The 19,172-nt window shown below is 43.6% G+C and overlaps 1 protein-coding gene across 1 annotated transcript in view; it reads left to right on the top strand.

The window, feature by feature from the left end:
• LOC135216922 (bifunctional arginine demethylase and lysyl-hydroxylase JMJD6-like) overlaps window positions 1–19,172 on the top strand; it is a 46,744-nt gene that overhangs the window by 71 nt on the left and 27,501 nt on the right. The window contains exons 1-2 of the mRNA XM_064252471.1: window positions 1–102; window positions 12,035–12,246. The exon at window positions 1–102 is cut by the window's left edge and continues 71 nt beyond it. Coding sequence (XP_064108541.1) covers window positions 48–102; window positions 12,035–12,246 — 267 coding nt within the window. The 5' untranslated portion in view covers window positions 1–47. The remainder of the gene's footprint in view (window positions 103–12,034; window positions 12,247–19,172) is intronic.

The raw sequence follows: 19,172 nt of genomic DNA, 5'->3' as shown, positions 1-19,172 counted from the left end.
AGAAGCCTTAGCTCTATTTTTGTACCCCTCTACTGCAGAAGTTCATAATGGATCACAGATGCAGGAAACGTGTTAGGGAGGCTAAAAAGAAAGCACGTCCAGGTGATTACATGTGATTTTGTAATCGGAAACGAAATTGTTCACTTTCTTTTCCACCACCACCATCGGGAAAGCCTTGTTTGTCACGTAGCCTACACTGATAACATTTACTCTGTCGTTGTTGTTGGCTTGCAATTAAGTCCAAGTTATACTCCTGTTGCTCATGTATTGCACATTACTTTAAACTGCTGAAATTTATTGTTTGGTTTAGGTATTAAAAGTGGTAGATGTAAGTCAACGTGGGATTACGCAAGGAATGGTCTGGCCTCCAACAACCATCTTAGACCATCCCATGCTTACGGGATTAAATTACGTGTGGCGGCCGCCAAGTTATATTAGTACTTGGGTACACTAATATTTTACAGTATTATAAAAAGTACAACAAATATTGATATTGTATATGGTGTGTACCTAGTTTGCCGTATCTTATTAGTAGGCTAGTCTGAGTCGAACTACCGTAGGTGTAGGGTAGTCCTTTTCGGTGTCAAATGCTACAATGCTTCTTTGATTCAATTCTCTTAAGGCTTTGCAATTTGTAATTTTTTTAAATTATAAGCCTTGTTGCATACGTGTTTCTTGACCATGAATGGCTTCAGTAGGATTGTTTTAAGGCCTCATCCCATATCCTTTGTTGGCTTAAACAAAGGAATGCTGTTGATTATGTTGCTGCCGGTCATTTAGGGCTAGACAGTCACCTCAAATGGTAGTCTTCACTAACCCAGAGCATCATAAATGCCATATTCTTGAGTTGAGGTCATACTTGACCAATTTGTTTGAATGTGCAAGAAGGGAAACCAGCTTAAGTTGGACATACCTCAATGTGGCCAGAAAGACCTACTATTTAGGTTGCTGTAGGTTGGTAAGGATTTGATTAGGTTGGTTAGTGAAGGACTAGGTTTCTTATACTCGTTTAACTGTACCTGAATACTTTGGAGTACATCTCAATAACTTTGTAGGGTAAATGACTGAATGGCAACATAGCAGCCACCTCTCTCGGAACGCTACCACTTCCCGACAAAGAGCTTGAATTATGGCATTATTTTGTAATTTAGTAGAAAATAGTTCTTTCGAGAGGAACGTAAAGGTCTCAATGTCCTGCCAAGATGGGCCAATACTCTTGATTGATGCTCATGGCAGTGAATTCAGGTACTTTTTCAGGAAGGTGGCCGCATTCTGGGAGAGGTTGTCGCTATGTTGCTGTTCGGTCATTCACCCTATCTGAATGGTGGGCGTACTTGTCTGTGGAAAAATTAATATTTGGGTGCAAACCAGTTGTCAAAGTTAAATTGAAAATAAGATGGTGTCTAGTAGTGTGAAAAACAAATATCCTTGTTGGTTGTAAGTTATGGTGGGCGCCTCAGTGGTGTGGTCAATTCGATTCAGGTATTCTATTGATGAGTCAGAGATGTGTATTTCTGGTGATAGAAGTTCACTCTCGACGTGGTTCGGAAGTCACGTAAAGCCGTTGGTCCCTTTGCTGAATAACCACTGGTTCCATGCAACGTAAAAACACCATACAAACAAAAGTAAGTTATGGTGATCCAGAGCAATGGTAACACTGTAGATATGGAGGGGGTCATATTAAAAGCCATCCACTACCCTAGATACAATCAGTTTATGCATTTTATATCATTTGTCAGACATCTTATTTCAAATTTGTCAGGCCTATATGGAGAAGGATTTACATTTAGTACAATAAAAAGAGTTTAGTTTGCTATACTAGGGTAAAAAACCGCATGGTACAGGGGTGGACCATGTACAATCAATGTGTACAACCCCAAAAAAAGTACATTATAACGCGTCCTGACATCGGAGATGGGCATCAGACGCGACTTGTTGTTGGTGAGAAACGGAGCTAAAGACCTCTACTCCGGTGTCAGGACGCGTTATAATGTACTTTTCTTGGGGTTGTACACATTGATCGTACATGGTCCACCCCTGTACCATGCGGTTTTTTACCTTTTATAACATGTGATGGATGCAAGATATTAAGCACAGCTATCCCTTGTTGTCTGATTTTTATGTTATGTCATTCATCAGTAGGAATATAATATAGATATTTTATTCAGTCTTACCAAGCAATTATTCAGCCGTAGGATTCCTACGCACGACAGACCAAACTTCAAGTTTCTCAGTGACGGCGCCATCGTTAGTGTAGGTAACCAGTTACCAACCACTTTCGGTAAACAGGTATGACGGCGTCACACCTATCCATTGGTTTTCTACTGGCTCCTGAGTAACATCGGTAGCTCTGTGGACCTTCTTCATCATTTGGATAGTTTTTTGACTCCTGGATATTAGTGACGTACAGTTTCGGTGTGGTTTTTTATTTTCAGAATTAGCTTGGCTTATTTTGCTTATTTTATTTATTTTGCTACCTTTTTTTACTTGAATATGTTGGATTCAAGCTCATCTAGAGTTAGGTTTTGCGCAGATGGCTGCAAAATTGGGCTGGTTAAAGGATACGATCCTCACTCTAGATGTACTAAATGTAGGGGTCAGGAGTGTTCAAGGGAACTTACATGTTCTGTATGTCAGGATTGGGGTGATAAGTGGAAACTTTATTGTTCACATTATAAGGTGTTACAAGATAGGAAGAGAAAAGCAGTCCTTAGGGCAGATAGTAAGGCTAGTGTAACTCCTTCGCCTTCCCAAGTGTTAGCAGAGATTTCTACTCCTGCTTCTTCTCCTTTCCTTGGAAATCTCTCCATTCTCAGTCCTCCAACCCCTTCACTGCCTACTCCTTTACCAGCTTCCCATGGTGCATTTTTTGATATCATTGCCAGCTTTGAATCAAGTTTTGAGAGGAAGTTTTTGAGTAATTGGCGAATACTATGATGGAGTTAGGTGCTTCCATGAAATCGTTCTTGGAGAAAAGTGAAGTTAAAGTGCCCAGTGCTAGTGTGAGTGAAGGGGATTCTGACAGACCTTAACCGGTCTTTTGAGACATCGGAAGCACCAAAGGACTGTGTAGCTTGGAATCTCAATGTAGTCCTGAAATATATTTCCAGAGCCTCTTCAATCGTCTTCTCAGTGGAATTTAACAAAGAAAACTCTCTTTTTATTTGCACTGGCTTCAGCGAAACGTGTCAGTGAAATTCACTCTGTGGCCAGAAGAGTAGGTTTCGCTCAAGGAATTGCAGTTTGTTCCTTAGCCCTTTCCTTTTTGGTGAAGAATGAGAATCTGTTGGAACCTTGGCCTGACTCTTTTGTCATTAAGGATATCATGGATATTTTTGGGTCAGAAGAGGAAGAAAGACTTCTCTGTCCAGTTGGGGCGCTAAAATTTTATCTCCATAGAACGGAGAAAGTGAGAGGTCCTGCACGTTTATGGTGTTCGGTGAAGGATCTTTGTCGTTAGAACAGGACTGTTTGGCGGTGCCCTTTTGGCGCACTCATTTGGCTCCACCGTTTTGGCAATAGTAGACAGTTTTGGCGACTGAGTTCTTTTGCCGCTAATTCAGAATAAAAACAAAAAGTCAGAAGTTGATAGTCAAAGCTTTGTAAGCATTTTCTCATTTAACACTTATGACAATCAAACCTGTTGTCTCTTAATACTGGGAAACTGAAATACAGAAACAAAAGGTCAAAAGTTGACAGTCAAAGCTGTAACGCCCTTCCGCAGATTAGTCTCGTTTTGTAATCATTTTCTCTTTTAACACTTATGATAATCAAACCTGTTGTCTCTTCATCTTGGAAAACTGCAATACAATTTTCTTTCTATCATTTTGTACAACCCAAACTAGAAATGCCAGAAAACATTCTAAGCAAGAGAGACAAGCCAAAATTGCACATATTATCATGGTGCTTCATCAGTAAGTGTGGAAGTTGCTAAAAATCAACACAAGTGTAAAACGTAAATATAATTGAAAACAGTTCTCATATTGCTCTAGCAGCATTAGCAACTACTGATGCCATGAAAAAAATTGTATAAAGAAAACTAAGTCAGTTATATTTTGCTTCTCCAAATCCTGTTAGTTCAAGAGAGTATTAATTTTATGTGACAAATGGTGGTCAGTCCTGCAAACTTTAATTGGCGATAGTGGTCAAGAAGATGAGAGAATTTTTATTTTTGGTAGAAAGACCTGGGTAAATATTTTACGTGAATCTGATGTGTGGTATGTGGATGGAACATTTAAGCAAATATATTGATGTGTGAGGATATAATTACAGAACGAGAGACTAATCTATGAACTTTCGACTTTGTTTTTATTCTGTATTGGTGCCAAAAGTGCTCATCGCCAAAATAATGAGCGCCAAACTGTCTATCGCCAAAACGGTGGAGCCAAATGATCTGTTCCAAAATGTACTAGACCCCTTCTTGTCCCCTTTTGAAGAACGCTATGTCCTTTCTCAGATCGCTCATCACCCCCAAGTTAACGATGAGTCATTAGCGCTGTTGAAGGTTAAGGCGCACAAAGTGAGGGTTGTCACTACTTCACTAGTGATTCGCAGTAACCTATTGTTATTAGGGATCTTACAATCGACGTTTTGGAGATCTAAGTCAGTGTTCTCTACACATTATTTGAAAGAGGTTAAGGCTGTGTTTGAGAACCGTAGTACTCTTGGGCTTTAGTCTGTTGCTGGCATGGTATTAGAAGAAGCAACATGGGGGGTTTTATTGTCCCTCTATTATTTTGCCTGGTATCAGGGTTGTTGGCTTTCTGGGAAGTCTGGAGGTAGTACTTATTACCTGTAGTACCCTCCAGTCGGTTTGGAATGGAGGGTATTGGATTTTTTTGGTGTAGGTGACCATATCTATTGTTTTAATTGATGGTATCTGGTTCTCGCCCAGGGCAAGGGCATTCTTGAATTATTGTTTCCTTGCAAAGTCACCGGTTAAGCCCACGACTTCAAGGAACATTCCACTTTGTAGAGGAGACACATGGTCTAGCTATCATTCTTTCTACTAAGTAAGATTACCGCCAACCAGAGGCAGTACTCATCTGCAGCAGCTCGCTTACAAGGTAAGGTACGAGAAGCATATGCTCTTTGCTTTCACACTGTAACCCTTTTGATAATTGAATTATTTCAGGTGTTATCTCCACTACCCTCCACCATTCAATTTGGAATCAACTGAATAATTGCTTGGTAAGACGGAATAAAAATGGCTTTATAAGATAAAATAATGTTTTATTCATACTTACCAAGCAATTATTTGATTTGCGCCCTCCCTCCTCCCCACAGGTGGAGTTTGTGGCCATAATCCAATTGAGAGGTGTGATGTCGTCATACCTGTTTACCAGAAGTGGTTGGTAACTAGTTACCTACACTAACGATGGTGGCGCCACCAAGAAACTTGAAGTTTGGTCTGCTGTGTGTAGGAATCCTACAGCTGAATAATTGCTTGGTAAGTATGAATAAAACATTATTTTATAATAAAATTTTATTATAAAAATATCATTTTTTCTGTTTTAGCAAACTGATTAGAGAGAGTGATCATTGCTTTACAATAAGGCCTACTACATTCTATAGGAATCACAACTAATCATTGTACTATATCCAAAATATTAGAATAATTCAGTAGTATAAGCTGTGCGTAGGATAATTTATTGGCATTCTTTGATAGGAATGGCAGGTTTCAGTATGGCTGCAAGTCCTCTAACCCACATCTGTCACTCAGCCCCCTCTGGGGCTTTCCTGTTCTGAGTATTGAGTTCCTGCAGTGGTTCACTTCAAGTACTTAAGAATTATTATGCTCGTTATTGATTTTGTAAGGATGTCGCATCTATAACATCGCATGCACTCATGGGCCAAGAGTCATGACGTACTAATTTTGCATCGTATTTCATTTATCTGATTGGATAATAGGTTTCTAGGGGAAAAGTGGCATGCTTTCAAGGCAAAAGGAAACCTCTAAGGTTGTTTTTTTTACCATAACCAAAAGCAGTTATTATATTTCATAATTCAAATGGTTATGCATATCCAGATATTCATTAATAAGTGACGAAGCAGTGATACGTATATGCATTGCAGTATTAGTTACTGAAATTTTATTTTTGAATATTTCAGAAAAGTTATAGGTATATATATGCTTAAAAGTTGGTATGAGCTTAAACTGTGAATTAGGAAAAAACACAAGCTTTTGAGTATGATGATAAAGGTTGTTAGTGTACAAGTAAAAACAATAAATCTGATGGGCAGGGAGACGAATTTCACCGATATAATTTCTTTCTGATGTTGACCACAACAGCTTTTAATGCAGCTTGCCCTCAATGGGGATTAGAAACTGATTTTTCTGACTTCAAAAGTGCACTGCTGTCCAAGGGGAAGAAATCCCCAAGACGATACTGTGTTAACCCACTGTGTTAAGGAAGTAGAGATTTGCTAGGTTACCAGCACTTGCCAGTGTTCTGTGAAATGAAAGGATATACAACCTGGCAAGAATCAAATTGAGAAGGATTGCTTTGCTGTTTAAGGATACTGTAATAAGCATACAGAAGGAAATGAAGTAGGCTTGCTGTATTTCATGGGAGAGCCTGATTGGTAGTAGTTAAAAATGCTGGAAATTACCAAGTGATCTCTTATGATTTTTTGATAGATGCCAAAAGATGGGGAGTTACATTTTGTCTTATTCTTTTTTGTTTTGGGAATCACAGTTGGGCTTGCACCAAGCTTTTAGAGGCCAGAAACAGCATTAGATATTTCTCAGACATAATCCTCATTGTAGACCCACCTTTTTTGCCTGGATTTATAGTGAAAGAACTGTTGACAACTTGAAAGGAAGTTCTCCTTTTCTGCATGAAAAACTTTTAAATGGTCAATGTCAGTTGCCAGGTTGAGGTAGTAAGAGGGTTTAAGAGCAGCTGATGTAGTTTTCCAAATTCCAGAAGCAGGAAACAGCAGGTACCCTTGAGGGAACCTCTGGCAAAGTCACCAAAATTATCCCTGTCTGTGACCAGTCTTCAAAGAATACCAGAAACCAAGGGCAACAATTATTCTCATGGGCTTATGGGGCACACTTAAATACACAAGGCCCTTAACAATGAGATAAGGCCTGTGAACGTAAATGATTGAAGAATGTCAGATGGCTCTCCAAACTGCAGTCACTTGGTAGATGCCAAGTTTTACTTAAGGGTGGCAAAGTTTCCTATTGGAGGATTCTGTTTTGACCTTGCCAGCATCCCTTCAAGTCATAGGTTTGCCATCTGCTAGTGTTTGATTCTTCAGCATAGATAGACTCAAGAACTGTCTCATATTTAGACATGAACAATGTGGTGCCTTTTGTCCAATGGACTTGATCCGCATGGGAAGGAGAGCGCAAAAGTGACCACTCTCCAAGACAGTCAAAGAAGACTGACCCATCACGAGGTACCTAGTCCAGTCGGTGACCAACTCGTATACACGAGTTGCCAGATGCCACAGATTCCTTGCTTTACAATCTTTGATTGTTTGAACTGATTTCCAAGTGGCACTAGAAAATAATCCAATTGTTAAGAGCTCAGGTTTGTTAGCTATGAAGAAAACAAATTGATTAAAAAATTTTATTTTCACAGTACTGACTCCTTCCATCAAGATTTTACTTGACTTAATAAAAAGGGAACAGACCCTGCCAAAAATATGTTAAAACCTAAATTTCTTGCACTGGTGAATTAGAAGTCACCAAATTCCATCAAAGTTACTGCTCAAAATATTTAATTCTTTCATTAGCATCGTAGGGATCTTCTCTGGTGCCTGTAGGATCCAATCCACAGCTGGTCCAGATGTAAGTCATGGTTTGGACTTGGTGGGCACAGGGACAATTGGGTGAGGAATGTAGCCCCACTTGTGGAGGTTATTCCTCGTCCTCCCAATGCCACTGCAACCCCTGTTCAGTGTTCTCCAGTCCTTCCTAGGTGAGTTAGTATTCTTGAGCAGTTGTGACCCAGGTAGGCAGGAATCCAGCTACTATCAGTGTTTGAGGTTCTATCAGTGTTTGAGGGAAACCTCGCTGGTGATAAGATTGGCACTGTGATTTCAAAGAGAATTATAAGTACTTGGTCACTACAGAACATTTCGCATTAACCTGCTTGATGGTAAAGGCAGTCCATTTAGGTCTCAATTCTTCACTTTTCATGTGAAGGGCAAGGCATAAACTACAAAATGGAAGTTACAGTTGCAGTAGCATACCCAGGGATCAAGGGCAATTCATTAAAGGTGTTATTGTTACTCACTGGTTACAACTTTCATCATGACAGAATCTTAGAAGAAAAAGCTTCAAGAGGTTTTCACCAGGACAAATTGAGATCATGATTAGTTACAGCAGAAGGAAAAGGGAATGTCCTCGTAATGTTCTTTGTATCCAGACATATTAGCTGTAATAAGCTTATAATAGAGCTGCGGTGCACCTGCTGCTTTTCCTTAGGAATCTCAACATGCTTCAGTACTTTTCAAAGGTGGCAGAATTAAAGACATCCATCCTCCTGTATGCATTGTACAACCCAGGTGTTATTACCTTTCCTCTTTAGAGCAAGGTCAGTTAACCTAATTTTACAACTCTGTAAGCAGTTTTATTGTGCCGCAAGCCAGTTTTACACCATATGGCACCTTAAGCGCCATTTATTCCCATTATTATTATGATGTTCTGGTGTTCAGCGTTTTTCCGGTTATGGCACTCTGCCAGAAACAGAACCCCCACTGTAAACCAGGGACTGCCTCTATTCCCAAGAGACATCTCAGATTGGAGAGACACCTATGTTAACCTCATCTTTGTAGATTCTGTGCAATCCTGGATATGAACCTTTTGATTCTGGCTTGTCATCATACTGATCTGATTCATGCTTGTCATTAGACCCTACTTAACAATCCTCACAGAGGAATGAAATAAATAGGTCTTAACTATGTAGCAAGATTGTAACTCCAGGTGGCATGGATCAGTTTGCTGGTGCCTTGTGCTTCCATCTGTTTTACTTGCCAGGACAAGAAGGACAATCTTTATTGCTATATATTAAACATTATACCCATATCTTCAGGGAACCAAGGACTGAAGACAAAAACAGAAAAAGGATATCTTTTTTTTATAAGGTATCCCAGGAAACCTTTAGAGGAATGTTTTAATGTTTGGTCTGTAATTTTGAATGTACATGGGAAATGAATGAATGGTAAACAGGTTCTGCTCAATGACAGTCTTCTCTGTCAGTTCTTTAAGCAATGTGCAATTACAGTGATCCCCCATATTTGTGGGGATCATTGTGCCCATAAATCTGGTAACTTGATGTCTGCTTCTGCAAGAGATGTGTAAATTTTAGGTAGAGTGGTTTGTTGGGGTTAGGATTCTGTTTCCTAACATTTGGAGTTAAGACATGAATCATCAATGGATGGTTTTTGTTTGTCAATTTTTTGTAAGTTGTATTTTAAGAGAGCGACCAGATTTTTCTGAACTGCAGCACCAGCATGCAGTAAATGTAACTATCAAAAGAGAATGAAAAACCAGAATGCCAAGACTTAAAGTGAGCAGGAAGTACTAAAAAAAAAACCCAGCTTTTGAACAAGAAAGAATGCTTGTCTTGTTGGAAAGGCGGTTAAGAGAACTGAAGTATCACAGCATCCTCTAGGGGGAGACGAGGTTGGGCTCTACCCACCTCTTTCCCCATTGGCTATCTCCCATTACCACAAAACCTCGTGCTATTAATAACTGGACTCCAGCTAGGCATGCCGGAGAAAATCCCTTTACGCTAAGATCTCAGGTTTCTTAGTTATGAAAAATACAATTTCATACAATCAACTTACCTGTCAGATATATACATAGCTAAGACTCCGTCGTCCCCGACAGAAATTCAAATTTCGCGCCACTCGCTACAGGTAGGTCAGGTGATCTACCGGCCTTGCCCTGGGCGGGCGCAGGACTAGGAAACCATCCCCGTTTTCTATCATATTTTCTCTGTCGCGGTGGTATCAACATTGTTGTTATTACCTCCTGACTTAGATTCATTTTTTCAACATTTGATCAACGTTTTTCGGCTTTTTGGTGACGTATTTGGATCGTGTTTTGGCATTCGCTACTGTGGACTGAACCGTCCCTGAATGATATAAAATTGGAACCTCAAAAGTTCAAGCAAAGATGTAATTCACTAGTACTACCCTTAGGCAGTCCTCCTTGTATTTTAATAATTTAATTTTTTGTCTATCTATTCATTAATTTGTTAATGTATTTTTTCTTTTCTAATAACTGAACCCTTTCTGTATCTCTGTTAATTTTGTTCCTTTGAATAAACACCATATTCTTTGAATCTTGAATTTCAAGTCGGTGGCCCCCTGTGGGCTTGTTCCATATGAATAGGGTTCATCTGAATAATAATAGTAATAATGATATAATAATAATAATAATTTTTCTATCACAGGTGGTGCTATTTAGCAACTTTTGTAAAGGGACAGAATTATACACAGTGATTTCTGAAGCCTGGAGTGATTAGGATGGTTCCGCTTGTGTTTGAGCATGTGCCACAAGGAACACTTTAATTTTATGGTGTATGTGAACTGGCATAGTCATAAACAATTGAAAAAAATGATTTGGGTTGAATAAATCTCCAGAAATTTTCCATGAACATTCACTCAATACATGTATATACTAAAAAAGGCTAAGCTAAATGGCTCATCCCAAAAGATGAATTCATTAGAACCCAGAAAAAATTGGAGTATTAAGACTAAAACCCCAGTGAACTACAGACAGTCCCCGGTTATTGGTGATCCAGTTTCATGGCGCTTGCCTAGTTCCATAAAATCGGTGATTTATGGCCCCATAACAGGGCCGAGTTCTGGTTATCAGTGCCATAAAGAGCATCATTGCGCCAATAATGAGTTATTGCCCCGTAACATACCTAATAGAGGTGCCATTATGGCGCCATAAATCACCTATACTCAGTTTTTTTTTTCATCTGTCCACCCGCCTGTGGTGTTTGCGTATGGTAACACTGCGTCCTGGGCTTTAAATAGTTACATTCAGCTTACATTCAACAATTATAATAATATGCTATTTCAAATATTAACAGTGTAATTTGCATACAGTAAATTATTAAAACACTTTCCAGTTGCAAATTTACACCCAAATATCATTTTATTTACCTAAAACTTACACATAGCATAACTATCTAAAGTGCGGGACGCAGTGTTACCATACGCGAACACCACAGATGGAAAAAAACAGAATATATTTTCGGTTAATGGTGGTGTTCACTTATCAGCACCCCTCGGAGAACAGAACCCCCGCCAATTTCTGGGGAACTGCCTGTATAATTGATTTACTGATAATGGCTTACCTCCCCTTCTGGTTTGCCCAGACTATCTCAGTCTTTGTGTTTTTAGATTATTATTTTCCAGCAGTTTGGGATGTATAATCATGAAGACATTCTTTAGGATGTTTTATACTTTGTTGTTTATAAGGAGAAAGTACATGTGCCTCAACCAGAACATCTGTGTTGAATGATGCTGTTGCTGTATGAAAATTTTGTGTAAAATGTTGAATTCTCATTTTTTTATTTAATTTACTCAAGTAGACATGTTTAATACAAGCACTTTTTAGCCAAGACCAACTGTAAGAGAATTCTTTGTAGTTGGTTGATCTGTCTTATGGAGCCTTGGGGTGACCATGAGAATGTAACTCTTTGAGGACTCACAGTGGCTACCAAAGATATGTTATTCCAATGTCAAAACCTATAGTCTTCATCATCATCATCACTTTAAGATGCTAAGGCAAAGCTTAGTTGAAAAAGACCAGAGGGAGTGAATATAAAGTGTATGATAGAAAGTTGGTATCTGGGGGATGAATCAAAAATAATTTTAACATTACTTCTAGTGTGCCAACCTGGTAGCACAGTTGGCAGTTCCTCTTCATAGTTAGAAGCAATACTTCATCCAATTTGTGTAAGTTAAGATTTTAGAATAAGTGATTTGGGTGAACTGCATAGTCTTTGCAGTAATGGAAATAGCCTTATAAACAGGTCTTGTTTTCTCTTCACAGAATTGTGTATAGAAAAAGGTGCTTGGACACGCTTAGATTACAAGAGTAAATTTGATTGCAACATCAAAGGTCTTAAAGATGGTGCTGAGCGCATTCATGTTAATGATGTGTCACCTGAAGAGTTCATCGAACGTTACGAAAAGCTCTACAAGCCTGTGGTTATTGAGGGTATCACCGACAACTGGAAAGCTCGTTACAAGTGGACCTTGGAGGTAGGGGACAGGATATTAATTTATGATACGTATATAGTTCATTCTAAATTCATCGAAATATTTTTTCTTTTACATGTATATGTTTGTGGGTTTGAATGTTAAAACATATAATGATCTGTAAACTTCACTTATAGTGTTCTGGTAACTGTTTTTATAATTTCATTGCTCATTCAGTTACCAAAGAATTACTGGCACTGATATTCTTATTATATGCCAAAACTAGGAGAAATAGTTATAAAGCATAATGAAAGACTGACAGTAGCACCAGGCTCCATTATCATAGAGTTTTATGGTATTTGTGATATCCATTTTATTGCTGTATTAGTTACAACATATGAAGTATCATAAATATTGAATTGCAATGTGATATACTTTAATTAACATAAGAAACTTTGGATATAGTCGTTTGCACTTGTAAGTAGAAATGTCATAGCTAACTTGTAGGCTGTATGGTAGTTTTTATAGGACACAGCTACAATTATAGATAACATTGTCATGAATGTTTTTATGTCTGATTTCTGTATACAGAGTAGATATGAAAAGAATTCTCTGCTTAAATTTTTATCTACTTTAGGTCTCCTTTTTCTTTCTCTTCTGGGCCTGCCTTCTGGTGTTTGTTCTGTAACTTCCAAAGCTACTACTGTTTTGACTACAGCTCCTTGCTCCCTCTTTTTCATGTATCTAAAACATCTTAGTCCTTGAGATCTGTTTTCCAATATTTAATCAAGGTGCAGTATACTGCAGTGTTGGTATCATACTTGTGATTACAACCAAAAATACTCTTAATACATATATTAGGCTTGAAGACAAACTCATTTTCAGAAGAAAATGTTCAGCCTCTTGGCAACAAATCTTTATGCAATTAGACAACCTCATTTGTAGTAAGATTTCAGTACACTTCTGCCATGAATCTTAGCAAATTTACATGCCTTAAATATTTGTTGTTTAATGATGGGACACTTTATTACCATTTTGTCACTCATTCCACTGCATTCGTGCTTTTGTTACCACTTGCTCACTGTCCTTTCAGCACGTACTGTACAATTCATTGTCTTCTCCAGGTAACAGAAGTAATCTACATGTACTTGAGATCTGCCTTTCCACCACAACCTAACCTAAAAATGGCTTACTCTTTTTATATATTTTTATCCCGAGTATTTCTCTGATACTATGTTAATATGAGTAAGTTGTTTTGAGTTTGCCCTCCACTGTATATTCACTTGGCCAGATAGTGGTTGGATGATGTCAGGTTAGATGCAATGGGCTGTGAAGCATGTATTGGGGGAGCAGTAAGAGAAAATGTAGAATGGTAAAGAGATTACCAGACTATGGCACTGGTAAACAAGGGTGCCCCTTTAAAGAATACTGAAAATTTATGGTCACTACAATTAGTGGAAATATGTGATGGATGTGTAATGTTTGTATTATTGTATGAAACTGAAACATAGCCACTGACAAAGAAAATGGAGTTTGTGCAAATGCCTTATTAAAGGATGCTTAGTCTCATAGTAGAAGCATGTTGAGATGCATATACGTATGACAAATGAAGTTGTTTAGAGATGTGTTGTTCAGCAACTATAAAACTGACTGAGACTTTGAGGATTTAAGTAAAGTATCAGGTAAAAAACCAGTAAGAAAGCCTTTAAAATTGGTAAAAGAGCATAGAGAAAATGCTAGATAAGCTAGAATTCAGGAAGAAAGTGCACAAGACACAAATGTGAAGAGAACTCATTCCATGTCTAAACTGTAAATAGAAAAAGGGACATGAATGTCAATGTCTTGCTGATGATTTCCATTATTTATACATAATTCAGAAGCCTATTTGTATTGAGTTATGAAAATTAGTTGGATTGGATAAATGTGTAGTAAAATATCCTTAAGGTAGAAAATCTCAGATTAAAAGGTGTTGGGTTTTTACAAATGGACATTGTTCCGATACGTAATACAAACCCTCGGTCCTTTAACAATAGGAAGTAGCTAGCGGCAGCTGGAACGGTCGTAAGCTTCGAACAAGGGGAGAACGGTAGTTAACTGCTTGTCCGATCGTCGCGCGCCGCGCGACTGGGAGGTAAACAAATCACTTTTGCTTTCGGCCGTGTGTGGGAAGGACGTGTTCGTCATCGCTCTGCCCGCTTTGTCGTTTGCTTTGAGTTTGAGTATTTGCCCTCTCTTTCTGTATAAATCAGAGTGACTGTAAGTACTTGTACATTTCTTTATTGATCTTGCAATGAGTGAGGAAGAAATGGAGATATCACCGCGCCCTCCAGTCGCCCGTAGAGTGTGTCCCGGGCTGGAGGGGCGTAGATGTGGAGGTTTTAGATCATTTGTTGATGTGGACCCTCACGAGGTTTGTACTCGTTGTCGGGGGCGAGAGTGCTCCCGCAACGAGCCCTGTGTCATATGTATGAATTGGTCCGAGGCGCAGTGGGTGCTGTACGAGGGCAGGAAGAGACTTAGGCCGCCCAAGAAGTCATCGGAAAGTCCAGTGACTCCTTTGGTAACGGACACTTCGTCCTCTTTCCTGCCCCCCGGCCAGCCCCCACGTTTCGCGCCTTCCCCTGCGGGGGGGGTAGCGGAGTCCTTCTCCTCTCTCGATCCGTCGAGTGTGGATGAGGGCGCCCGCTACCCGGACGTACAGCTGTACTCGGGGTCTTCCGTCCGCTCTGGGGGGGGTGCTTCTCCCCCCAGGCGTGAGGAAACCCCTCTAACTAACCCGACTCTTGCTTCCGCAGGTGTGCCATCAGCGAGGACGACCTGGGACAGGTGTGGGAGTCGCTGGGACTGCAGGGAGTGCCCAGCATCCAATTGGGTTGATTCAGCGGTTGGCGGGGTCGGCAGTGGTCACTCATGGTGCGGTGCCACTACTACTAACCACAGTAACGACACCAGCATATGAGATGCCACCGCATCTGGTGTATACGCCACATATAATGTCGGTGACACCCACGGCTGCTATACAAAAACCCATTACTGCCGTGCCAAAGAGGACGGTGCCACCACCACCTGGATTCTTTGTATTGCCGACCCCGGACTTCCGCTGCCCAAAGAGTACCCCCCTGGACCTGCCGCCAGTGCCGAGGATGACGGTAACTGCCGACAGGACGCCTGGCTCTCCTGTGGTACCTGCCGTGCCTGCCGTACCTGTTGCTGTCCCAGCCGCTCATTCCTTTTCAGATCAGGGGCCTGCGCATTCTCTTTCAGATGTTCCTGCCGTTCCTGCTGTTCCCGGACCTGTTCCTGTTGTTCCTGCTGTTGGTGGTGCTGTCACAGTCAGGTCTTTCCGGACAGGTGGCAGTCGGGCCCTGTTGCTTCGGCAACTGCCCCGGCTCCCTCCTGGATGGAAGACCTGACGTCTGTCCTGCGGAGCCTGGCGAAGAAGAAGAGGAAGAGGAAGAAGGTGTCGTCGTCGTCTTCGTCGTCTTCTTCGTCGTCTGCTTCGTCGTCTGCTGCCTCTCCTTCCCCTTCGACTTCTAAGGCTAAACAGCCGAAGAAGAAGAAGGTTGCCTCCTCCCCCCCTAAGAAGACTCCTTCGGGATCTTCTAAGGGCCCGGCTCGCTCAGGCGAGCCGGGGAGCTCTTCTGCTGGTCCTCCTGTTCCTGCGGGAACGGGGCCCGTCGCTTCTTCTGCAAAGAAGAAGTCGACGGGGACCAGAGGTGCACCAGCCTCGGCTGGTGCGTCCTCACCTGGTGCTAGCGGTTCTGCCGCTAAAACCAGGTTTCCGTCTCGGCCGCTTCTTCGTTCGTTCGAGAAGCACCGAGTGGACGCTCTTCCAAAGAGGACCGTCCAGCCAAAGTTTTGACGCCCGAGCTCGCTCGCCGTCAAGACAGCGGCGCGGAGCAGAAGACTGGCGAGAGTCGTGCACACGACTCTCGCCAGGCCAGTGGACGCTCTCGCAGCGATCAACTGGCTGCTCGGGCTGACGTGACGGTCGCTGACCGGCCACGGGTTGAGGCGAGGAAGGAGTCCCCACGGCCGCCGGTACCAGCCACGGCTGGTACCAGCGGTTTGACGCGCCGAGAGGACGCTGACCGGTCTCGACGCGACAGAGAGCCTAGCAGGTCACCCGTCCGCCGCTCCCGATGATGGGACCGGGGGGCGAGACGGTGACCAGCGGCAGCTCGCCTGACGCTAGAGATCGGTCTCGACGTTCTCAGCCGAGCCAATCGCCCCAGGCGAGCGGCAAGGCTAGGCCTGCTGCCCGACCGTCACCGCGGGTTGACGATCAGCAGCAGCCCTCCACGCACGCTGGTCCGGCCAGCGAGCGAGGGGGGAGCGTCAGGTCTGTCCTCTCCCGTACCTTCAACCTCCTCGGCTATACCGGGAGGAGCGAGGTACCGAGGAGCGATCAGAGAGGTGCGCCGCTCTGACCCAGCTATGACGCCGTACGGCTCAGGCACGGTCTTGGGACCGACCAGAACGTACGCGCAAGTAGTTGGAGGCGACCGTCAGGGGTCTGTCGCTGTTCCTCCTTCTGAAGGAGGAGTATCGAGGGATATGCTCTTGCTGGAGGGACTGGACGGTCCTACTCCACAAGACGCTGTAACTCCTGAGATACAGAGGAACTTCGCAGAGGTCATTAAGCTGATGCGTCTGCATAATGACCTTGCGGAAGGATCGCCGCTACCACCGGCAGAGCCCACGTCCCGGCTCGAATCATTTTGGGGTCCCAAGAGGGAGCCCAAAATGATGGTGGGGTTGCCACGATCGGAGCTTGCGGACTCGGTCCTGGATCAGGTGGAGAATCTCGTCTCAGGACGGGAGGACTCGCTAAAATCCGGACGGTCCTCTAAGCTGCTTCCTCCTCCTCTACAGCGGCAGAGGCGATTTTACGTGCCTTCGGAAGACCCGATACTGCCGAAACAGGTTAACCCAGAGTTAGCGAGGCTGACTCCAGGTGTGTCCCTGCAGCAGCTCCTGTCGGAGAACCTATGGTTCTCGCAGCAGGAGGCACTTGCCCTGGAGGAATCATACCTCTATGGCAGCATTCAGGCAGTTTCCTGGTTGGATTTGTGGTCCCTCACAATATCCAAAGTAGCGGCCGGCTCTGGGAGTTCTGCTCGAAGACGACGCTTCTTTCAGGAGACTGTGCCAGTCTGGAGGAAGAGCAATCTCTTACCTCGCCCATCAGACTGCTAACCTGTGGGCCAACTTGGTTCTTCGACGTAGGGACGCAGTCCTTACCCGAGTGACCAAGGGGGCCGGGCGTGAGGCGGCACTCGGGCTACGAAATGGACCTCTTAGGAGTTCCCAGCTCTCTTTCCTGGAGAGATGGTGGACGCTGCGGTGGAACGGCGCGCACTGACGAGTGACCGCTTAGTCCACCAGGCAGTCTCGAAGGTTTCTGGGCAATCTCGAGTAACTGCGCAAACCAAACCAAAGAGCTTGGCTAGCGCTTCCACGGCGGCGAAGACGGTTGCACCGTCCAAACCCCGTGTGAAGACTCCTGTTGTTTCAACTTCTGCTAGAGGAGGCCGCAACCAGCCCTCCTCCCAGCCCTCCTTTCCCCGAGGAGGTGCTGGAAAGAAGTCGAAACGAGGAGGGAAACGCTAGGGACGGCGTTCCCCCTCACCTGCTGCCGGAAGTGGGGGGGTGCCTAGCGAGCCATTGGCGACTTGGCAGCGCTACGGCGCCGAGAACTGGATAGTAGACGTCCTTCGGGAGGGATATCTACTACCCTTCGAGTCTCGGCCCCCCCTCATCTCCAAACCGGTCCATCTACAGACCTATGTCCGGGGATCAGCAAAGGACAACGCTCTTCGACAGGAGATCAAGACCATGCTGGCGAAACGAGCTGTAGAAATCGTGGAGGACCAGTCACCGGGCTTTTACAGCCGCCTCTTCCTAGTGGAGAAGGCATCGGGGGGCTGGCGTCCGGTGATAGACCTCTCTCCCCTGAACCGCTTCGTTCGCACGACGCGGTTCACGAGGAGTCGGCACGCTCAGTGCTTGACTCGATCAGGGGGAACGATTTCATGCTTTCAGTGGACTTGAAGGACGCGTATTTTCAAAAAATACCCATCCATCAGTCCCCTCCCACAGAAAGTACCTCCGCTTCATCTTCGACGGGACGGTGTACCAATTCAGGGCACTTTGTTTCGGTCTCTCAACCGCCCCACAGGTGTTCACGCGAGGTGTTTTCACTCTGGTGTCGGCTTGGGCCCATTCGAAACGGGATAAAACGTCTTCTGAGGTATCTCGGAATCGATTGGCTAGGTCCATGGGCGAGCTCCCGCTCGCAGTTGTTACAGGACAGAGATCGACTCCTCAAGTTTTGTCGCGATCTGGGGATCGTGATAAACTACGAGAAGTCCGATCTCGAACCCAAGCAGAAGATGAAGTACCTGGGTATGCTGATAGACACAGGTAGCAGGGCAAGTCTTTCCCGCAGACTTGCGTATCAGCAAATTCAGGGAGGCAGCCGGCCGGTTCCTGTCTCGGCAGGAATAGGCAGCACAGCAATGGCAAGTCGTGATCGGCCATCTGTCGTCACTCGAGAAAGTTAGTCCCTCACGGGCGTCTTCACCTGCGGTCTCTCCAGTGGAGACTAAGGGAGAGTTGGTCTCAGGCCAAGGATCCTCCTTACTTTCCCGTGGCTATCACGGACAAGGTGAGGCGGACGGACCTAGCCTGGTGGCTCGACGACAAGAACCTCTTAAGAGGAGTGCCCATACGCACTCCCCCCACGGAGATGCTTCTGTTCTCAGACGCATCGACCGAGGGATGGGGCGCACACCTGGAGGAGTTGCTGACTGCAGGTGTGTGGGACCATCACGAAAAGCACCTTCACATCAATGTCCTGGAACTCAAGGCGGCGTTCAACGCCTCTCCAAGAGTTTCAGGACCGCTTGGTGGGAACACTCAGTGGTGTTGATGTGCGACAACACCACAGTAGTGGCATATGTCAACAAGCAGGGGGGGCTGGTGTC

The sequence above is a fragment of the Macrobrachium nipponense genome, chromosome 6, assembly GCF_015104395.2.
Source record: "Macrobrachium nipponense isolate FS-2020 chromosome 6, ASM1510439v2, whole genome shotgun sequence".
Classification (NCBI taxonomy): Eukaryota; Metazoa; Arthropoda; class Malacostraca; order Decapoda; family Palaemonidae; genus Macrobrachium; species Macrobrachium nipponense.
The sequence above is the reverse complement of the archived record's forward strand: the minus strand, read 5'-3'. Positions and strand labels throughout refer to the sequence as shown.